Source organism: Mirounga angustirostris, unplaced genomic scaffold (genome assembly GCF_029215605.1).
Source record: "Mirounga angustirostris isolate CCGP_5_RB_7025 unplaced genomic scaffold, mMirAng1.0.hap1 SCAF_4, whole genome shotgun sequence".
NCBI classification, from domain to species: domain Eukaryota; kingdom Metazoa; phylum Chordata; class Mammalia; order Carnivora; family Phocidae; genus Mirounga; species Mirounga angustirostris.
The window spans coordinates 171,461,953-171,480,798 of NW_026991712.1; the positions used below are offsets into that span (position 1 = coordinate 171,461,953).

An 18,846-nucleotide genomic window follows, 5' to 3' on the forward strand; every position below is an offset into this window, starting at 1 on the left:
GTCATGGTCAATTGTGGAGATAACAGTGTCTCAAGATTAAAAAACTGGTTCTGTGACCTTGAGAAAATCAATGTTTCCACGGTCTGGGTTCCCTCATCTGGTAAAAAGAGAAGGTGGACCTTCAACCTCTCAGATGCCCTCGAATTCTCTGAAAACCCACCGTGAGTGATTGGCTGTGGGATGGCAGCAACATGGCCATTTTTTTGAGTGTGTCTGGATGCCCAGGAGATATTCCATATGTACACAGTGAAAGACCACATGGCTGGTGTGGACAAGAGCACCACAAATTTAAATCATCTGGGAGATATTCTGTGTTTCAGGAAGGGCTAACTGTAGTAAATTCTATGCAAGAAAACATTTCAAGCTGTATTTCTAAAGAACAGGTACCCCATAGTTAGCTAGTTCATTTAAAAAAAGATTCCCATTTTACCAAGGTGGGGGGAAGGGGAGAGCCTGACAAAAGGAACAGACCATGAGAATTCTCAGTAGTTAATGTTTGTAATTTTAATTGACCTTGCTGGTCTATTTTGAGGTTAGTGGTTCAGTACAGAGATACGATGAAACTTGGAATCCAATTTACTGTCAAACCAACAACAAAAAATGTCACCTGAGTAAAGCCTAGTGTCAAGTCTCTATCCTTTTCCTCTTTCTTTCAGTGGTGGATGTGGAGTGACTGTCAGCATCCCACCAGGACCATGTGTCATGGCTGAGTGATTGCCACTCCCCACCCCCGCCATTAGGGGCACCAACACGGTCACCCACCCCTTGGGAGACCCTCAATGGCTACTTACACTGAAATGTTTCCAGAATTTTTGGCAAAACTGTATAAACCAAATACAAAGTATAGTGAGAAAGAATTCTGACCACTGCATAGATTTAAAAACAAGAAATGTTTATATTTCATTTAACATTCGACACAGAATAGGCCACATTTAAACAGACACAATAAATCTTCAGAGCACTTTAATCTGTAGTTTTAGACCTTGGATATGACAAATGCTCATGTAAGATGTATCCATAATTCCTTTTGTAATTTATTTTTACAAATTACACCATGATAAAACTTAATAAAAATTACTCATGTGGCATATTTTCAACATTTTATAAGTTAATCCAATGCACACCACAATAGATTTTTGTTGCTGTTTACATAGGAAGTTCTCATGATTTTAGTATTACACAAATTGAAGCTGAGACTACACTGGAAAATGAGTTTAGAAAATGGCATTACAAAAAACTGGGGTGTGAGTAGTAAAAAACCCATGCAGGACTGCTGTGCGGAAGCAAACCGGATGTTTTCACTGCCATAAGTCTTCAGTGCGGCCAAACTTAAAAACCAGTCCTCTGCAAATAAAATAAGAAACATCACATCTAGTTGAGTTTGGGGGGGAAAAAAAAAAGAGTATGTGAGACTGGGAGAATGGTGGGAAACTAGCAACAAAGGATTGATGAGTTGTATGAAAAAAACCTTGGAATGTATCAGAACAAAAACTGATCATGTGCTTCCCACGTCCTTGACTTCCGGGTAGGTACTGGAGACCTGTATGCCACTCTTAAAAAGTTAACCGACGTTAAAAAAAAAAAAGTTAACCGATGTTTAGTATGTAACCATTATATGTCTAATTTTATCATATTCATTCAACAAACCTTTTTTGAATATAATGTGCTAGGTGCTCAGGCTATAAAAATACAAAAGATATGGTGTCCGTGCCCTCAAACTGCTCACATTTCACATTCTTGGTGACACAATGTGGTAATGGCAGAGGGAGCGTGGGGGGGGCGGGGCGGGGAAGAGGTGTATTTATCAAATGTTGAGAGAACACGGAAACATACAGAATTTATTCTGCCTGAATGTGTTAGGAAAGAAGTTACAGAAGTGGTAATATTTGGAATGGGCTTTGAAATATAAGCAGCAGTTTCAATGGGAGACTGGTAGGAACAGGAGCTAGTGTGACGAAGAAAGATGTTTCAGGGAGAGGAAACAACATATCAAAAGGCAAAGAGGAAAAAAAGACCACAGGGCCTCAGGAGAAGCCCGAAAGACTGTTGTGTCAGGAATATACCCACACAGAACTTACCATCCAGGGTTTAGGTGGGCAACTGTCTACAGCTGTCCTCAAGGTTTCAACTTAAAGAGGGGCAAGACGGCAATTACATGCATAAGGAGATCCGGGTCTACGTCGAGATCTAGATCTCTGGATAGACGTAAAGATACCTGAAGTGTAGTAGAGAAGGGAGGAGTGCAATATGGCTGGATTATAGCTTAAGAGATAAGAAAGATAGGGAATGGAGGTGGCCAGGATTTGGTAAACCAACTGACCGTGGTGGCTAATTGCCCACAGGGGCCACACATGCCTCAAATGAGTCAAGAGGGCAGGTGCCAGCCTGTATGTTCTACTATAGAGGGCAACTGATACTCACTCCTAGGCAATTTATGAAATGGGGTTTTGCAGAGATGCACCCTCTATCTAAAAGGAACAACTATCCACCTCCACCTGATTGTTGCTGTGCAAGGCTCAGGATTGTCAGATCTTCCAGTTTTTGAGAAAAAGCCAAAAATTCGGATTTTAACGTAAAAGTCTCTTGAGTTTTAAATGTTGGCTCAATAAAACAGAAAATACTATATAGGATAAATGAAACAGAACTATGGACAGAATTTGGCTGGATGGCCACTCGCGTTGAGTTCCTCTATAGACAGCTCCAAGTTTTTAAAAAATTTTAAGATGAGAAATGACAGGATTAGAGGCATGTTTTAGAAGAAAAAGTGACACAGGAAAACTGGATCCAAGGGAGGAACCATCAGGGATGTGAAGTGCTCAGGAAGGGATGATGGTGACCCAACAACAGAAACGGACAGAAAGAGAACAAGTCTGAGACCCTTCAGAGGCCGTTCAAGAGGCCTTGGATGCGGGGGGCAAGTGGGAGGAAGAAAGTGAAGATGGTGATAGACAGTAGCACAAGCTGGTTTGCATTTGTTTTCTCATGTCTTCCAGGCCCCAGTGTCTACTCAAGGTTAGGCCTGCAGTCGTAATGATCAATTTAAAAAGGCTTTCATAAGCCTTTCTAGAGGTAAACACTTGAGTGTTTTTTGAGGAAAATAAAAATGCAACCAGGAAACTGTATCCTCTCTTGCAAGTATGTTTATTTCTCTTTATAAAGGATTTCATAAAGCTCCAAAAGGGGATTTGATCTCTGATCTTCTGGTTAATAGCAGGCCTATACCCTCCAGATAGCTTGGATGAGACATACTTCAGAATACTAGTCAACAGATGTAAACTGTAATCTGAAGAGTTTCTTGGGCAAAACCCAGTCCCGCCTACACTGTCAGATGGTCACCCTTGGTACTGACATCTGTGTCTGATTTCTGAAACAGTAATTTCTCAGCTACTGCTGAGTATTATTGTTCTGTTACAAATCAGAATGGTAGGCAATCTGCTACAACTATTCTAGTAACAGTGTTTATTAGTTGAATTCAATTTCAATTTGCTTATTTTCAAAAAACACGGTTTTTAGTCTTTATAATAGGGACAATAGTACCAAATAAGAAACTAACCAAACTTGTTTCATATAAAAGGAATTTATCATAACTAATTTGAGACAAGTCAATGATCGGTTTCCAGGGTTTTGTGACATGAAAACTGCTTCGTGAACTCATGTGTTTCTTCCCTCACTGGAAGAGACAACACATTTCCCACAAATCTTCCCCCTCAATCCGCTTTCCCTCCCTCCTGTGACAGTGACTTCTCTGCTACGGCAGCATCTCAAGATGGACCTTGCTTTACCCCTTCTCTCTGCCACAGTAAAGAATGATAAAGAAGGCTGCTGTTTGCCCCTCCCTGGCTGGTTCTCAGTAAATACCCTCCCCCCAACTCCATCCTGAAGCTTTTCCTCCACACCCTCACACTACCTCCCTTGGCTGAAGTTGTGGGGCCCTGAGTTCCCAAGGGCCTCCCACCCTGTGGAGACATTGGGGTAGTGAGCTCAGGATGCTTGGGGTCCCTCTATACAGATGCCCAAGCCTCAGCACTGCAGCTTGAAAGGAAAAGAAATCCTACCTACCCACACCGTCCTGCTCATAAACATGCTACACTATCCTACAAAATAACAAACGTACCCAAATTTTATTTCATAAAGCTGAGGAATGAGGTTTACTCGTGCTATATTTTTGAAGTACAGTGTTATACTCCCAAAAAAGGAGGGGAGAGGAGGGAAAGAGAACTCATACTAAACAACTGGCTGAGGACAGCAAAAAGAGAAAACATCAACTGAATTCACCTCCAAATCTGGAACGTCATCCTCCTAGTAGCTAGAGCCTGAACTCTGGAGTCAGACAGCCTCAGTTTTAGCCACATGATCTCAAACAAGGAGCCTATTTTTTCTGTGCTTCCTTTCTCACATATAATATGGGGATAATAATGGGGCCACCTTCAGAGTTGTTACAGGAATTAACTGAGAGCATACAGGTAAAATACTAAGAATGGTGCCTCGCACATAGTAATTGCTCAATAAACTCTGGTCATTATTATGTTCTGCATAAAATCAGTGGCTTAACTTTTTGTTGTTGTTGTTTAAACCCTTTGGGTTTTCTCCACTAGTTTGAGGACCCAAGGAAAGAGCCAAAGACGTTGTGCATCTTGCCTATCTAAGTTTATATCTGCATATCTAAGTTCACTTTTTTCTTATTTCCAAACTGATATTATAAAACTGCAAGAATTCCTGGTGGAGGCAAAGTTTGGATACCACTGCTGAACGTTACTGAAGGGCAACTATCAGCATTTCATGAGTGGCTGAAGTAGATATGGGGCTTCGATTTCGTTTTGTGGGGGGTCAGTAGGAAGGGATAGAAAAGAAGTCCTACAATAGACTGTCCTAGAATACAGATCAGTTCCTTAACCTTTTTTTAGATTAGGGACTTCTTTGAAAATCATGAAAGCCATAGACTCTCTTCCTAGAAACACCAGTGTCTTGCATACAGAAATGTCTGGTGCTTCCCCCTCTTCAGAACCCTACCCATAGGATGATGGTTAAGAACCCCTGATGCAGGGGTGCCTGGGTAACGCAGTCGGTTAAGAGTCTGACTCTTGGTTTCAGCTCAGGTCATGAACTCAGGATCCTGGGCTCGAGCTCCAGGCTCAGGGTGGAGTCTGCTTGAGATTCTCTCTCCCTCTGCCCACCACCCCCCCCCTTCTTTCTTTAAATAAATAAATAAATAAAATCTTAAAAAAAAAAAAAAAAGAATCCCTGATGCAGAGGATAAAGAGAAGATTTTGGGTGTGGGGTTGGTGGGGGTGGTGGTGGCAAGGGTGGAAGGCTAAAGGCAGGGAAAAGGGCAGGCCCTTAGTATTCAGGAAAGAATGAACATTAGAGAAGATTATTGATAACAGTATTAAGGTTTTTAGGGGTTTTAGTAATCTTTTAATTTGTCATTGCATCAGAAGGATAAAAAATGTTAAGGCTTCTCCTCCACACCTCAATTCTCATGCATAAGTTCTAATAACACCAAGGATAGAACGAACTATAAGATGCATTCAGAAACAAAATTTTAAGGACAAAAGGTTTTAAGCAGGCTTTCACTGAAAGCAACTGTTAGAAATACAGATTTAAAATAAACACGGTTACTCTCTCAAATAAATAGAATCTTTAAAAAAAATAAAATAAAAATAATATAAACACGGTTAGTATTTTGTAACGAAATCTATATGAATCACAGTTCTTCGTTAAAGGGGAGGTGGTGACACTTTAATAAAGTCAGTGTGTGTTCCTAAGGTTGGTAACAACCAGCCCCTATATTAAAGTACTTTCCCAGTCTCATACTTCATACTTTATGACATAACATGGGGGAGGGACACTGGCCAGGGTAAATTAATCAGCTAAATACAGTAACATAAAATAAACAATTATAAAAAAAGAATTCAGGGGTGCCTGGGTGGCTCAGTTGGTTAAGCATCTGCCTTCAGCTCAGGTCATGATCCCAGGGTCCTGGAATCGAGCCCCGCACTGGGTTCCCTGCTCAATGGGGAGCCTGCTTTTCCCTCTCCATCTGCCCCTCCCCTTATCTGCCCCTCCCTTCCACTCATGTTCTCTCTCTCACTCTCTAATAAATAAAATCTTAAAAAAAAAAAAAAAAGAATTACAAAAATAGGATAAAGAATGCAAAAGAAACTTACCCAAAAAAGATGAAGGCATTTTGGAAAAATACAGCAATTCCAGGGTATACGATGGCTTTTTCTGTAAAAATAGTTGTAATATTTAAAGGTTTATGGTCTCAAAACATTTAGTTTCTGATATACTGGTGAATAGCAGGTTTCCTGCCTTACATAATTGAATTTTCTGGTAACCATGGTTGGTTTGAGTATTAAATGACATAATACATGTGACAGAGTCTAGCACTGGTTTAGTAAGTGATAGCTCCCTTCCTTCATTTAACATATATTTAGCGAGTGCATACCATGATCAGCATTGTAATGTGGAAAGTAAATAAAACAGGCAAAATTTTTTTCATCTTCATGAAGCTAAACAACGTAGAGAATAAGTAAATGAGGAGAAAAAATAAAGTGAGAAAAGGTAAGGGAAGTGCAGTGAATGATGACATTTTATCCAAGTGGCCAGGAAGACCTCATGAGAAGGTGACGGTGGCAAAAGGACAGGAAGTACATGAGGGCAGGACCATGCAGAAGCAGCAGAACAGCAAGCACAGTAAGCCTGGAGGTGGGGGCGGGCTGGCACATGAGAGGAATGGCCGTGTGGCCAAAAGAGAGAAAAGCAGGACACAGATCAGAGAAGAATGAGGGGCGGGTGGGGGGGTGGTGAAGATCATATGGAGCCTTGCAGTCACAGTGAGGGCTTTGATTTTCACTCTGAGGAAGATGAGAAGCCACTGGAGGGTTCTGAGCAGAAAAGTAATGACATATTTTAATAGGATTCCTGTGGCTGCTGAGCTGAGTAGACAAAAGGGGGTAAGAGGAGAAACAGAAACCAGTGAGGAAGTGGTTTCAGGAAATCAGACAGGAGACTAACAGACTGAACCAGGGTGGTAGCAACGGAGATGGTAAAAAGTGGTGGGACTCAGGGGGTGCCTGGCTGGCTCAGTTGGTAGAGCATGTGACCCTTGATCTAGGGGTTTTAAGTTCGATCCCCACACTGGGTGTAGAGATTACTTAAAAAAAAAAAATCTATATTAAAAAAAAATGGTGGAGGGGCACCTGGGTGGCTCAGTCGGTTAAGCGTCCAACTCTTGATTTCTGCTCAGGTCATGACCTCAGGGTAGTGAGCCAGAACCCCACACTGGAATCTGCACTGAGTGTAGAGCCTGCTTAAGATTCTCTCTGTCCCTCTGCTCCTCCTCCCTGCCCCCTCCCCCGCTCACGCATGCTTGTGCACTCTCTCTCTCTCTCCCCCTTTCTCTCTCTAAAAGAAAAAAGTGGTAGGATTCAGGATATATTTTAGCAGCAGAATCAGCAGGATTTGCTGATGGACTGGGGTATGAGAGAAAGAGAAGTATCATCTTTGACAGGCCTTCACCACCCAGTTTTTACCTGAACATTTGGAGGGACACAGAAGCCATTAGCTAGGATAGGCAAGACTGCCAGAGGAACATTTTATTCCAATTTATCCCAGATTGAAGTTGAAATCCTCATAAATTTCTACTATTGGAGCTGTCAAGATTACTCATTAATTGACAAACCAAGCATGGTAAGTAGATGAATGATCAACTTTTTCTCATAAGAGTTTTAAATTAATCTGATTACCGTGACAACTGGTTTGCATAGGCTTCACTACTGTAAGGCCAGATCAAATATTCCACATTAGTTGGAACTACTACCACTAGAATGGCTCCTAAGGATCCTACAGAAAGGCAACTTATAAAATTACAGATCTCCTGCTAATAATTCTCAAAGCATAACCTGGCTCCAGAAGTCTTTAGGAAAAGGACTAAAAATTCTGTGAGATTGGGGCGCCTGGGTGGCTCAGTCAGTTAAGCGTCTGCCTTCAGCTCAGGTCATGATCCCAGGGTCCTGGGATCGAGCCCTGCATCGGGCTCTCTGCTCAGAAGGGAGTCTGCTTCTCCCTCTGTCCCTCACCCCACTTGTGCTCTCTCTCACTTTATCTCTCAAATAAGTAAGTAAAATGTTTAAAAAAAAAATTCTGTGAGATAAACACATTTCTACAAAAAGGGGCTCTGTATTAATAGTTGCATCCGGGAGAGGAAAATTATCAATAATTTTATTTTCTTCTTTGAGCTCTTTTATATTATCAGTATTTTTTTTTTTAAGATTTTATTTATTTATTTGACAGAGAGAGACACAGCAAGAGAGGGAACACAAGCAGGGGAACTGGGAGAGGGAGAAGCAGGCTTTCTGCAGAGCAGGGAGCCCGATGCGGGGCTCAATCCCAGGACCCTGGGATCATGACCTGAGCCGAAGGCAGACGCTTAACAATTGAGCCACCCAGGCGCCCCTCTTATCAGTATTCTATAATGAACGAGTACTATGGAATTCACTATGGATGAAAAAGTAACATTTTTGTTTTTAAAATATGATGGTGATAAAGATTTTGTAGCAGCAAGAGAACTACTGAGGATATCATGTAAAATGCAAAAACCTAGGTTCAAAATTATATTTACACTATAACTACACAAAAACATAAAAGAAGAGACCAGAGGAAATATACCAAAACATTTAAAAACAGTACATTATTATAGTTTCTTTCTTCTCTACATTTTTGGGAATATGGCTTTAGTAATAAGTTATATAAACAACAAAAAAATACATATTTAAAATGCCTATCATTCCTGTCTATAAGACTTAAATGATCTTAATAAAAAAGTCAGGAAACCCATGATTTTAATCCAAGAATTACATTTTGTTTAAAGAAATAAAGGGTTAAAATATGGGCTAGATTAGATCTCTGCTGGTCCAGTGTTTGCAAATCATTAATACCATATTTTTACTGTGAGAAGCATAGTCAATTTTACCTGGAACAATAAGGGGTTTTCATATTTTTCTGAGGTCCCTCAAGGTAAAATTTCACACAGGGATCTAAGAGCAGGCCTTGTCCTGAAGGCCTTGCTTTCCACTGGCTTTATACAGCAGATGCCCGTGAAGTGTTAATTTACTTTCTGTCTAAAAGGAGATGATGTCATAGTACCAGGGAGGCTTAGCTCAATAAATTTTAATTCTAGGATGTTAGAGCTTTGCATGGATATCATTCACCAAGACAAAACTTGCCAAATAGCTACAGAACATATGTATCCTGGTTTTGAGGTTTTTGGAAGCCAAAGAGAAGCAAGGTTTGGAGCCATGTACCGTTACTTCCAGACACTAGATTAGAAGAAAAAATACAGAAGAAGGGAATAGTAAAAACATACCAAATAAACCAAATGCGGATAGGGTGAAGGGAGGTCCCAGGCATAAATGCTAGTAGCTAGGAGCTGAGCCACCTGTATGAAAAATACCTTTACTCTAAAATAACCAGCTCTAATGCACAACTTCAGTATTCCATTGAAGAAAAACGTGAACTGTTTTCTCTTACCTTTAGCAACATAACCTCCAAAGAGAATCCACATAGATGCAATCAGAGATCCAAAGGCCAGCATGAAACCAATGAACAGCCAAATGCGAGCACCTTAAAAGAAATAACATTTTACCAGAATCGCTTCTCATATGGCAGCAGTCAGTTCAATTAACTTCTCAAAAGGAAAGCAAAAACCAGAACAGAAAAAATGTGTAGTTGCCATTTAAAGTCTAAAATAAGAATGGAAGATGTGTTGAGTATCTTTCATCAGTGCAGACGTTGGCCTTTTTCTTGTTGGCTGGTCTGTATATTCTAAGTGCCTATAATTAATCTCCTTAAATATGTATACTGAGAAAAATTCCTCAACCATCTTATAAAAATCTCACAAAATATGTTTCAACATATTTACAGGCTCATTCTCCATATATTTTTAGAAACTGTATTCCAAAACTTAAACTCCTCCAAGAGAACTTCCAAGCAATAACATAGGTATGCTTAACAAAAAAATCATATTCAGTGATATGTGAATCTAAACACACTACCATACTTCACTTTCAGGTAAGTCAGGCAGCGAAATAAATTCAAACTTATTGTGACTGGCACTTAGGAAAGCTACATTAAAATTATGTTAACAGAGGAGGACAAATTTTAAATCCCATTTATAAAATATTTATGAAGATTTGCTATAAAATACAATCCTTAGACTGTCTAAAATAATTGAGATGAGTTTCTTTAATTAGCACAAATACATTTTAATAAAAACACTGCCTTGTTCAATAAAGCAAAGCAAATAGAAGGCTACATTTAATTTCTGATTTCATTTCCAAAACATAAAACCAAATAATAGTTTTGAAATAATAAGCTGACAGTCATAGATGTGGTATTAAATACAACTGGCTCTGGATCCCCAAAGCTGTACTAGCTAACAAATTTTAGAGATGTGATGGCCATATTCTAGTCCTAGCCCTCACTATTACTGGCTTATCATTATCAACACCAACTGCTAACATTCATATATTTGTTTATAGTTTATGATTATGGCAGATCAGTGTTTCTGTATCTCTTCTACTTCAGTTCATCTATAAAGAGAGTGAACCCAAAGTCTGTAAGTGTAGATCAGGGCTGACTCCTGTTTCATTAAAAAAAAAAAAAAGAAAAAGGAAAAAAAGTCACTTGAATTCTGCCTATTTATTTTTTTATGGATGTAACGTAAGTTTACCATTTAGATTGTTTAATCAGTGTCCCCTCAAGTCTTTGTGTAAGCTGGACTCTCGAGGAAGCTGTGCCACACGCATCCTGTACTCAGCCTGTCTCACTCAAGTGCATGGCAATGGAGGCCAGGGGACGGGAGTTGCTCAGTTGAGGAGGAAGGGACTTGGTGAACCTAAGCACCAAAATTCTATTAATTCTATTCAACTTTGCAAGATGAAAAGAATTCTGGAGGTTGGTCACACAGTAATGTGAATGTATTTAACACTACTGAACTGTACACTTAAAAATGGTTAAGATGGTAAATTTTATGTTGTATATTTCAAAACACACCCAAATCACTACGATTCTATTTCAAAATGCCAATCCAATCAAATAAAGTCGGCAAAAAAGAGAAGAAAATAATTTATATGGTAAAGCTTAAAGTGCTATAAAGTCTATTTTGCACATGGATTCTTTATTACATACTGTCCTTTATACTGTATACACTTGTATCTACGTATTACTGCACGGGGCTAGAAATTCAAGACTGCGTACTTGGGCTCTACAGCCAGGCTAGACTAAATGTGACTTGTACCTTATGCTTTTTTTTTTTTTTTTTAAAGATTTTATTTATTTGCGAGAGAGAGAATGAGAGACAGAGAGCATGAGAGGGAGGAGGGTCAGAGGGAGAAGCAGACTCCCCGCTGAGCAGGGAGCCCGATGCGGGACTCGATCCCGGGACTCCAGGATCACGACCTGAGCCGAAGGCAGTCGCCCAACCAACTGAGCCACCCAGGCGCCCCACCTTATGCTTTGAAACCTATAACCTCTGCTCTAGATATACTTCCATCCTATCTCTGATCTGAAGGGCTTATACACGTGGCCCTTCCATGTATAATTCTCACTTTTAAGGATGTATAGTAAGATGTTGTTTACACCTGTTTACCTGTTTGACCCAGGCAACCTTCACTGTAACTATCACCTCGGACTTGTCCATTTGATACTGCATTAATCCTGTAGGAATAAAATAAAGCCAAGTTATCACGGTCTTTGACTCCAAGAGAAAATACCCATGACATCAAATTACCAGATACAATAAACTAGAATGCCTCAAATTTAAGATTAGGCCTCCTGGGTCTTGAGTAATGGGTTCATGTAAACTTAAGCAAGTCCCTTCAACCAGATACCCTCTAAGCAGTGGTGACAGTCCCCAGACCAGCAGAATCATCACCTGGGAACTGATTAGAAAGAAAATTCCCCGGCCCCACCCTAGACTTACTAAGGCAGAAACTCTGGGTATGGGGTCCAGCAATTTGACTTTTAACAAGTCTGTCAGGTGATTCTGATGCTTGGTAACATCTGAGAGGTAATTTTTCAAAATGGTGTCTCACTTGTTAAAATTTGAGAGTGAAATTCTCAAAATTACGTCTTGCTGAGATGGAACAATCTTTAGCTTGGTGCTACCTAGCTCTCCATTTGTACACATGGGATATACTCAACATGTAATATGCATGCATGACAAAACACAGAGAGAAAAAGGTCCCTAGAATATCCAAAAACTACTTAAAATTGGCTTAGGAATGAATTTTTTGTGATAATTCTGTACTAATGTCCAATATTTGGAGAAATGATTATATATTAAGCAAAACAATAACTTTGTGCTCTGAAGACATTATCAAAGTGACTCAAGTGGTAAAGTCTTGTTTTTCAATCCCCGATACAGATTCCAAACATAGCAAGTCTTTTGCTGACTCTCACAGAGTACCATTCTAAATTGAGATAGCCTTGCTTTCTTTAGAAGTATCCTTTCAAAAATTTAAATATCATGGGAAAATGTTCACAATATATTAAGTTAAAAAGTTATAGAACTTTACACATACTATGTACATATATGTACACATACATATATGTATATAGCATATATATATTGTGTATGTATGTGTGTGTGTCTACCACTACAATGGAAGCTTCATGAGGGCAAGGGTTGTGTCTATCTTGTTTCCCATTTTTATTTTCAGCGCCTAGCACATAGTAGGTACCCAATAAACATGTTGACTATATGCACCCTGACTTTTTAAATAATAATATGAAGTCTTAATTTATTCATTCAAATCTAAGTTTTAGAACGATCAAAATACTCTTAATTATGTTCAGTGATCTCTGTATCAACCACATTATTTGGTACACAAAATAAATACATTTTAAAATAAGCTTTGTATTTAAAAAAAAAAAAATGCAGATGCTCTTAGGTTAGTGATTCTTTGCTCCTATTTTTTCCTTGCTGAGCCATCTGAATAGACTTTTTAGCCCTCTGTCAAACAGCCATGATCTGCCCTGTCAGTCTCCACTACCAGGCACATTCTAAAATGAACAATCTCTATTTGTTCTCTGGCATTACTGGTTTCATATATAATCTCAAACTTACAGAAAAGTTATCTAGTTCAAATAATTTTTTTTTCTGAAACATTTGAAAGTTGCCAAACTGATGCCCTGTAACCCTAGAAATGTGTATGTATTTCCTACAAACAAGACAGTTCCACAGAACTCCAATACAACCATTAAAATTGGGAAGTTAACAATGATCCATTACCACCGTCTACTCTTCAGACCTCATTCAAGTTCCTCAGTTGGCCCAATAATGCTCTTAACAAAAGCATCTGCTCATGCAAAAAAGCAGAATCATGAGGTACATTTTGTTCTCATGTCTCTTTAGTCTCAGTCTTCTCTGGCTTTTATGACCTTAACCCTTTACTCCAGCCATCCTGGTCTCCTTGTCATGGAGCCTCTGTCCTTGCTGTTCCATAGGTCTGGAATGATCCTCTCTTATATATGCCCATGGTCAGCTCCTTCATTTCTCCAAGTCTTCACTACAAAGCGCCTTCTTCATGAGGCCTTCCTTGACTCTATGTAAAATTTCTGTACCTCCTCCTGACATCAACTTTCTCCCTTCTCTGTAATGCTAGCATGCTATATACATAATTTACTTCTCCTTGCTTACTATCTGTCTCACTCATTTAAGTATAAATTCTGTAAGTGCATGGATGTTTCTGTTTTATTCACTACTATATTTCCTATACCTAGAGCAGAGCCTGAGAAGAGAAAAGTGTAATGAATATTTGTTGGATAAATGAATAAACAAACACTTAGACAAAGTATATGGTTTCTGACCTAAAAGTAAAGTTGCAACATGAGCAGTGTAGCAACAAAAGGAGAGCTGAGAGGAGCTGGGGGATGGAAGTGGGAGAGGAGAGCTGGAAGGGAGACTAGAAAAGAGAACTGTTGTTTTTCTTTATAAGTCCTCTGCAAGCTGACTTTTAAACCATTCCAGTACATTGATGACATTGAAAAATATGAACTCTACTAAACTATATGGAAGACATTTTTATTTTGTGATAATCTATGTTAAGTAGTGTCATGAACAACAATGCTTACATCAGGAAGGCTATGGTTGCTATAACACCACAGGCATGGTATGAGTGGTTGAAGTCTTCCATAGTGGGATAAATGACAGCTGCATCTATGATAATCCACCAGCCTGTAAAAAACTAAAACAGACATTAAAAAGTGATGCTAATGAGAAATTACCGTAATTTCGTATCTTACTAGCTAAAAAGAAAGCAACGTTTCTAAATGAAGATATCCCTTCTAATGAATTTCAAAAATTTTTAAATGTTCTAGCAGTTTGTTATATATAATTTGAACATGGCTTAATATGTGAATAAATATTAGATACCCTTAAGTCTGCCAGTAATCACTATGTAATACGAATTTCTTTTCTAAGCCTACTTCAATCATTATTTTATATTGTTGTAATAAAGTCCGTCAACTTATTTTGTGAACTAGAAATAAGTTCTATTTTCCCATGGCAGGAGAAAGGAAAAAAGCGATTCAGATTCTGACTGACAGGAGTGGCTTATTGCTGACATAACCTCCAGAAAGAGGTTATCATTGAAAATGAAAAAAAAAAAAAAAGTATTCAAAATAATGGTGGGAATAGTTATTGTTGACAGAATTTTAGCTATTCTCTTGGTGTTGTGAAATAAGTAATGGTTCTGCAGTTCTGCTTTTCCTTTTGATGTATACAGTGCAGTCTACAGATGGTTTTAGGTGTGATGCTAAATTCAATTTAAACACCAAATATAATTTATCTTAATTGAGTTTGGTTTTGGATGTTATCAAGGGTAAATACATAATGAAAAAACATTAAAACTGCACAAATATCAGCTGACCACAAGCTTAGAGTAAGATATTAGCCAAATTCTGGTAAGTAGCTTAGACAGTTTTAAAAAGTAACCCCCTGAGGATGCCTGGGTGGCTTTTTGGGTTAAGAGCCTGCCTTCGGCTCAGGTCATGATCCCAGGGTCCTGGGATTGAGTCGCTCATCAGGCTCCCCTCTCAGGGGGGGAGTCTGCTTCTCCCTCTGCCTGCCACTCCCCCTGCTTGTGCGTGTGCGCGCTCTCTCTCTCTGACAAATAAATAAAATAAAACCTTTAAAAATAAATAAAAGTAACCTCCTGCCCTACCCCCACTCCCAACCATGACCCAGTTAGCTCTGGGAACTGCCATCTTCTGGCAATTCTTTTTTTTTTTTTTTTTTAAGATTTTTATTTATTTATTTGAGAGAGAATGAGAGAGAGAACACGAGAGGGGGGAGGGTCAGAGAGAGAAGCAGACTCCCCGCTGAGCAGGGAGCCCTATGAGACTCGATCCCAGGACTCCAGGATCATGACCAGAGCCGAAGGCAGTCGCTTAACCAACTGAGCCACCCAGGCATCCCCTGGCAATTCTTTAAAAATAACTACTGGGGCACCTGGGTGGCTCAGTCCTTAGGCATCTGCCTTCAGCTCAGGTCATGACCTCAGGGTCCTGGGATTGAGCCCCAGTCGGGCTCCTGGCTCAGCGGGGAGCCTGATTCTCCCTCTCCCTCTCCCTCTGCCTCTCCCCCTGCTCATGCACTCTCTCTCTATCTCTGTGTCTCAAATGAATAAAAAAATCTTAAAAAAAAAAAAATAACTACTTTAGGCTAATCAAATTACTTTTATCAGGTTATAGACAGTTCCATACTCTATTAATGACATTTTTTCTGGCTAGCACAAGTACTCTTCCTTTTCTTTCTTTTTTTTTTTAAAAACTCTCACCTCAGTGTATTCAATATATTTTCTTCATAGACTAAAATTTAAAGCTTTTTTTTGGGGGGGGGATGTTTGTAAGAGCAGAATTTCTATAGTAGTTTTGTTTTTTATTTTTAAGATTTTATTTTTAAGTAATCTCTATGCCCAATGTGGGGCTTGAACTCACAATGCCAAGATCAAGAGTCCCACGCTCTACAGGCAGCCAGCCAAACGCCCCTCTATGGTAGTTTTATATTTTGCCATTACTTTAGGATAATTATTTTTCATAGATTATAAATGTCAGAGACTAAGCAAAGAGGAGATATTTAAACTTAGATTTTTTTTTTAAGATTTTATTTTTAAGTAACCTCTACACCCATCATGGGGCTTGAACTGACAACGCAGAGATCAAGAGTCACATGGTCCACTGACTGAGCCAGCTAGGCGCCCCTAAACTTAGATTTTTGTTTGTTTATTTAAAATCCACTATTTAGAGCATATGACAACATAAGAGCATAAAACACAAGTGTCAGATGCCTTGAGGGATTTGCAATGTAAATAAAAATTTTATACTATAAATTACTTCTAGGCAATATGCTTTAATGAGCTTCCTGTGTGATTTTTTCTTTTGTTTTGCTTTTTAATGAGATTGAGAAGAAAGCTAACTCTGGTTATGAAAAAATACAATCATATCTCTCTACTGGTTTTGACCTGTTTCTTAAACACTTCCTGGTATCTCAATGTACTCACAAAAAGGAGGCACTATCCATATAATGAATAAATATACAAAGCATACTATCTTATATATCATTTTTAACATGCATTTAAAGAAAACCAATCACTCTACTAATAATTTTTCAAACCATAATGTCAACTCTTAAAATGGAGTAACTCAACTCCCTTGTAAACAAAACATCAACGTTTATTAAAATAAATTCAGTGGTCAAAGATAAATAGTACATATTTAAAAACATCATACAGAATTCAAAACACATAAAAACAAACACAACAAAATAATGAAGGCCCAAATTATCAATGACACTTACTAGAACACCAGCAGCAATGGAAGCAATAGTATTGCGCTTTTCCCCCCAGTCAATGCATTCTGAGCATCGCAAGCCTTCTAGAAATCCAGACATTTTTTCTCCAGTCACTTAAAAAACAAAAAACAAAAAAATCAAATCCATTAAAGTACTCCTATTTACTTGCTTCAAACATGAGTTATGTTCCTAGAAAATAATTAACAGTTCAGGAATAATTTAATAAAAGTGAAATACTTTATCTTGGCTACATATACTTTTTCAGAATATTTGATTTAATTTTTGATCAATCTCCACATTAAAACCTTGGTAAACAAAATTTGGATTCATTTAGTTTTTTTTTTTAATTTAAAAGATAGTTTTGGTATATTTAAGAAATATGAACAAAGGTGGATATCCAAATATGGAAAAATTTCATAATGGTTATTAATTTTAATTCCAAACCAAATTATTATGTGATTTTAACATTTACAATCCAGGAGCACTAACATGAAGGAGAGAAAAAAGATAAACTTTGGCTCTCAGTTAAAGCATGCACTCAAATGAAAAAATATTTGTCTTGGGAATTTACACATTTTATCATAGAACATGTGTTTCTTCACACTCAGATTAAGAAATTAAACAATGCACTGCAGGTCTTCTACTCACATCACTTTCTTTCACTTCATTATTTTTTCCAGAACCAATCCTGATTTTTGGTGTTATTTCTATGTAAAGAACACCCATTTCATTTTAATATCTGTCTCTGATTGTAAGAGATGCCTTTCCAAAGGAAAGCATAAAATTGAAGCTAATATTAATTCAGACCCCCCCCAAAAATGCACTGCTGAATTACTATAGATGAATTACCACAGCCGACCTAACAAATTACATAAAACACCCCTCGGAGCCCAGCTATGCAGACCTGGCCTAAGACACATCCGGACTACCGCTATTTCAGAGTACTGAAAAAGCCTGAATTGGGTATAACTTGCTAATTACCAAGACATACCCAAACTCCTACAGAGACTCTGAATCCGTCTGTTAAGCTACTCCTCTGTACGGAGCAATTCTGATTGCCCAAAACCATGATATTCTAAAGAAGAGCAAGGAGTCCAAGCGTAACATCCCTTTTAAGCATTAAATATTAACACCTGTGATTATATCCAGTGCTAATATGCTTTGGAGACAAGCCCAGTTTTGAAAATTCACCTTTCATTTTCCCTGGAAGGAAGTGCAATCCAGGGTGTGTTACTTTCGGTTCATCTCTATGCCCCCGCCCCAACCCATCCGAGCCCATTCTTCTTGGGTTTATCACCCGCACCCTGCTGCACATAGCCCGCCCCCAGACCCGGGATTCCAGGTCTGGAGCGGACGCGAGCTGACAGGATGTGGGAACTCGTTCTAGCTCGGCCACCCCACCCCCACCCCCCACCCCCCGCCGCGTGAACCCGCGGGTGACACTCGCTCTCGGGGGCTGTTTCTCCAACCCTCAAGGAGGAGACCACGATGATTTCCACGGATCCCGGGACGTCCCGGGGAGGGGCGCTGTCCGGCAGTGCGGCGCGGTCCGCACGCGGCCGACCGGGAGGAAGCGGCCGGGAAGGGTCCAGGGAGACACAGCCCGAGCCTGCAGCCTCCCAGAAGGTGGAGATAACGACCCCGTCAGCCCCGGCCCGGCAGACAGCCCCGGGCCCGAGTCCTCTCGGCCTGTGGCGGCGACCCCCTCTCCCACTCCTGCCTGGCACTTACGTCCAGCCCCGCCCGTGCAGTCGGTCCCGAGCCCGGTGTCGCGCAGCGCGGGGCCGCCTCACTTTCTCCTAGTTTTCAGCCAAGAAAACAAACCAGCCACCGGCCACCGGGTACCCGGATGAAACAGCACCGCCCCCGGAGCTCGGTCGCGCATGCGGGGAGCGGGGCTGAGGGAGCAGCACGGAGGGGGAGGAGGCGGGAGGAGAAGAGCGGAGGGAGGGCCAGAGGGAGCCACGCCCACCGCGCCAAAGTCTGCGGGT

At 39.8% G+C, this 18,846-nt stretch overlaps 1 protein-coding gene across 1 annotated transcript; it reads right to left on the bottom strand.

Moving 5' to 3' along the window:
- Window positions 1-871: 871 nt before the first annotated feature.
- TMEM50A (transmembrane protein 50A) lies at window positions 872-18,744 on the bottom strand. Its single transcript, XM_045898413.2, has 7 exons — window positions 18,587-18,744; window positions 16,862-16,968; window positions 14,137-14,249; window positions 11,651-11,718; window positions 9,532-9,624; window positions 6,168-6,228; window positions 872-1,344 (listed from the first exon to the last, which is right to left on the bottom strand). Exons 2-7 carry the CDS (start codon window positions 16,952-16,954, stop codon window positions 1,299-1,301), a joined length of 474 nt encoding a protein of 157 aa, XP_045754369.1. The 5' UTR covers window positions 16,955-16,968; window positions 18,587-18,744; the 3' UTR covers window positions 872-1,298.
- Window positions 18,745-18,846: the final 102 nt, after the last annotated feature.

Bases quoted from the DNA above. Each gene is read 5' to 3' on its own strand.
- TMEM50A (XM_045898413.2), bottom strand. From the start codon at position 16,954: ATGTCTGGATTTCTAGAAGGCTTGCGATGCTCAGAATGCATTGACTGG. The intron at 9,625-11,650 runs GTAAACAGGTGT...ATTTCTTTTAAG, and splicing joins AGGTTGCCTGGGTCAAACAG to GTGCTCGCATTTGGCTGTTC. The intron at 6,229-9,531 runs GTAAGAGAAAAC...CTATTTTTACAG, and splicing joins TGGAGGTTATGTTGCTAAAG to AAAAAGCCATCGTATACCCT.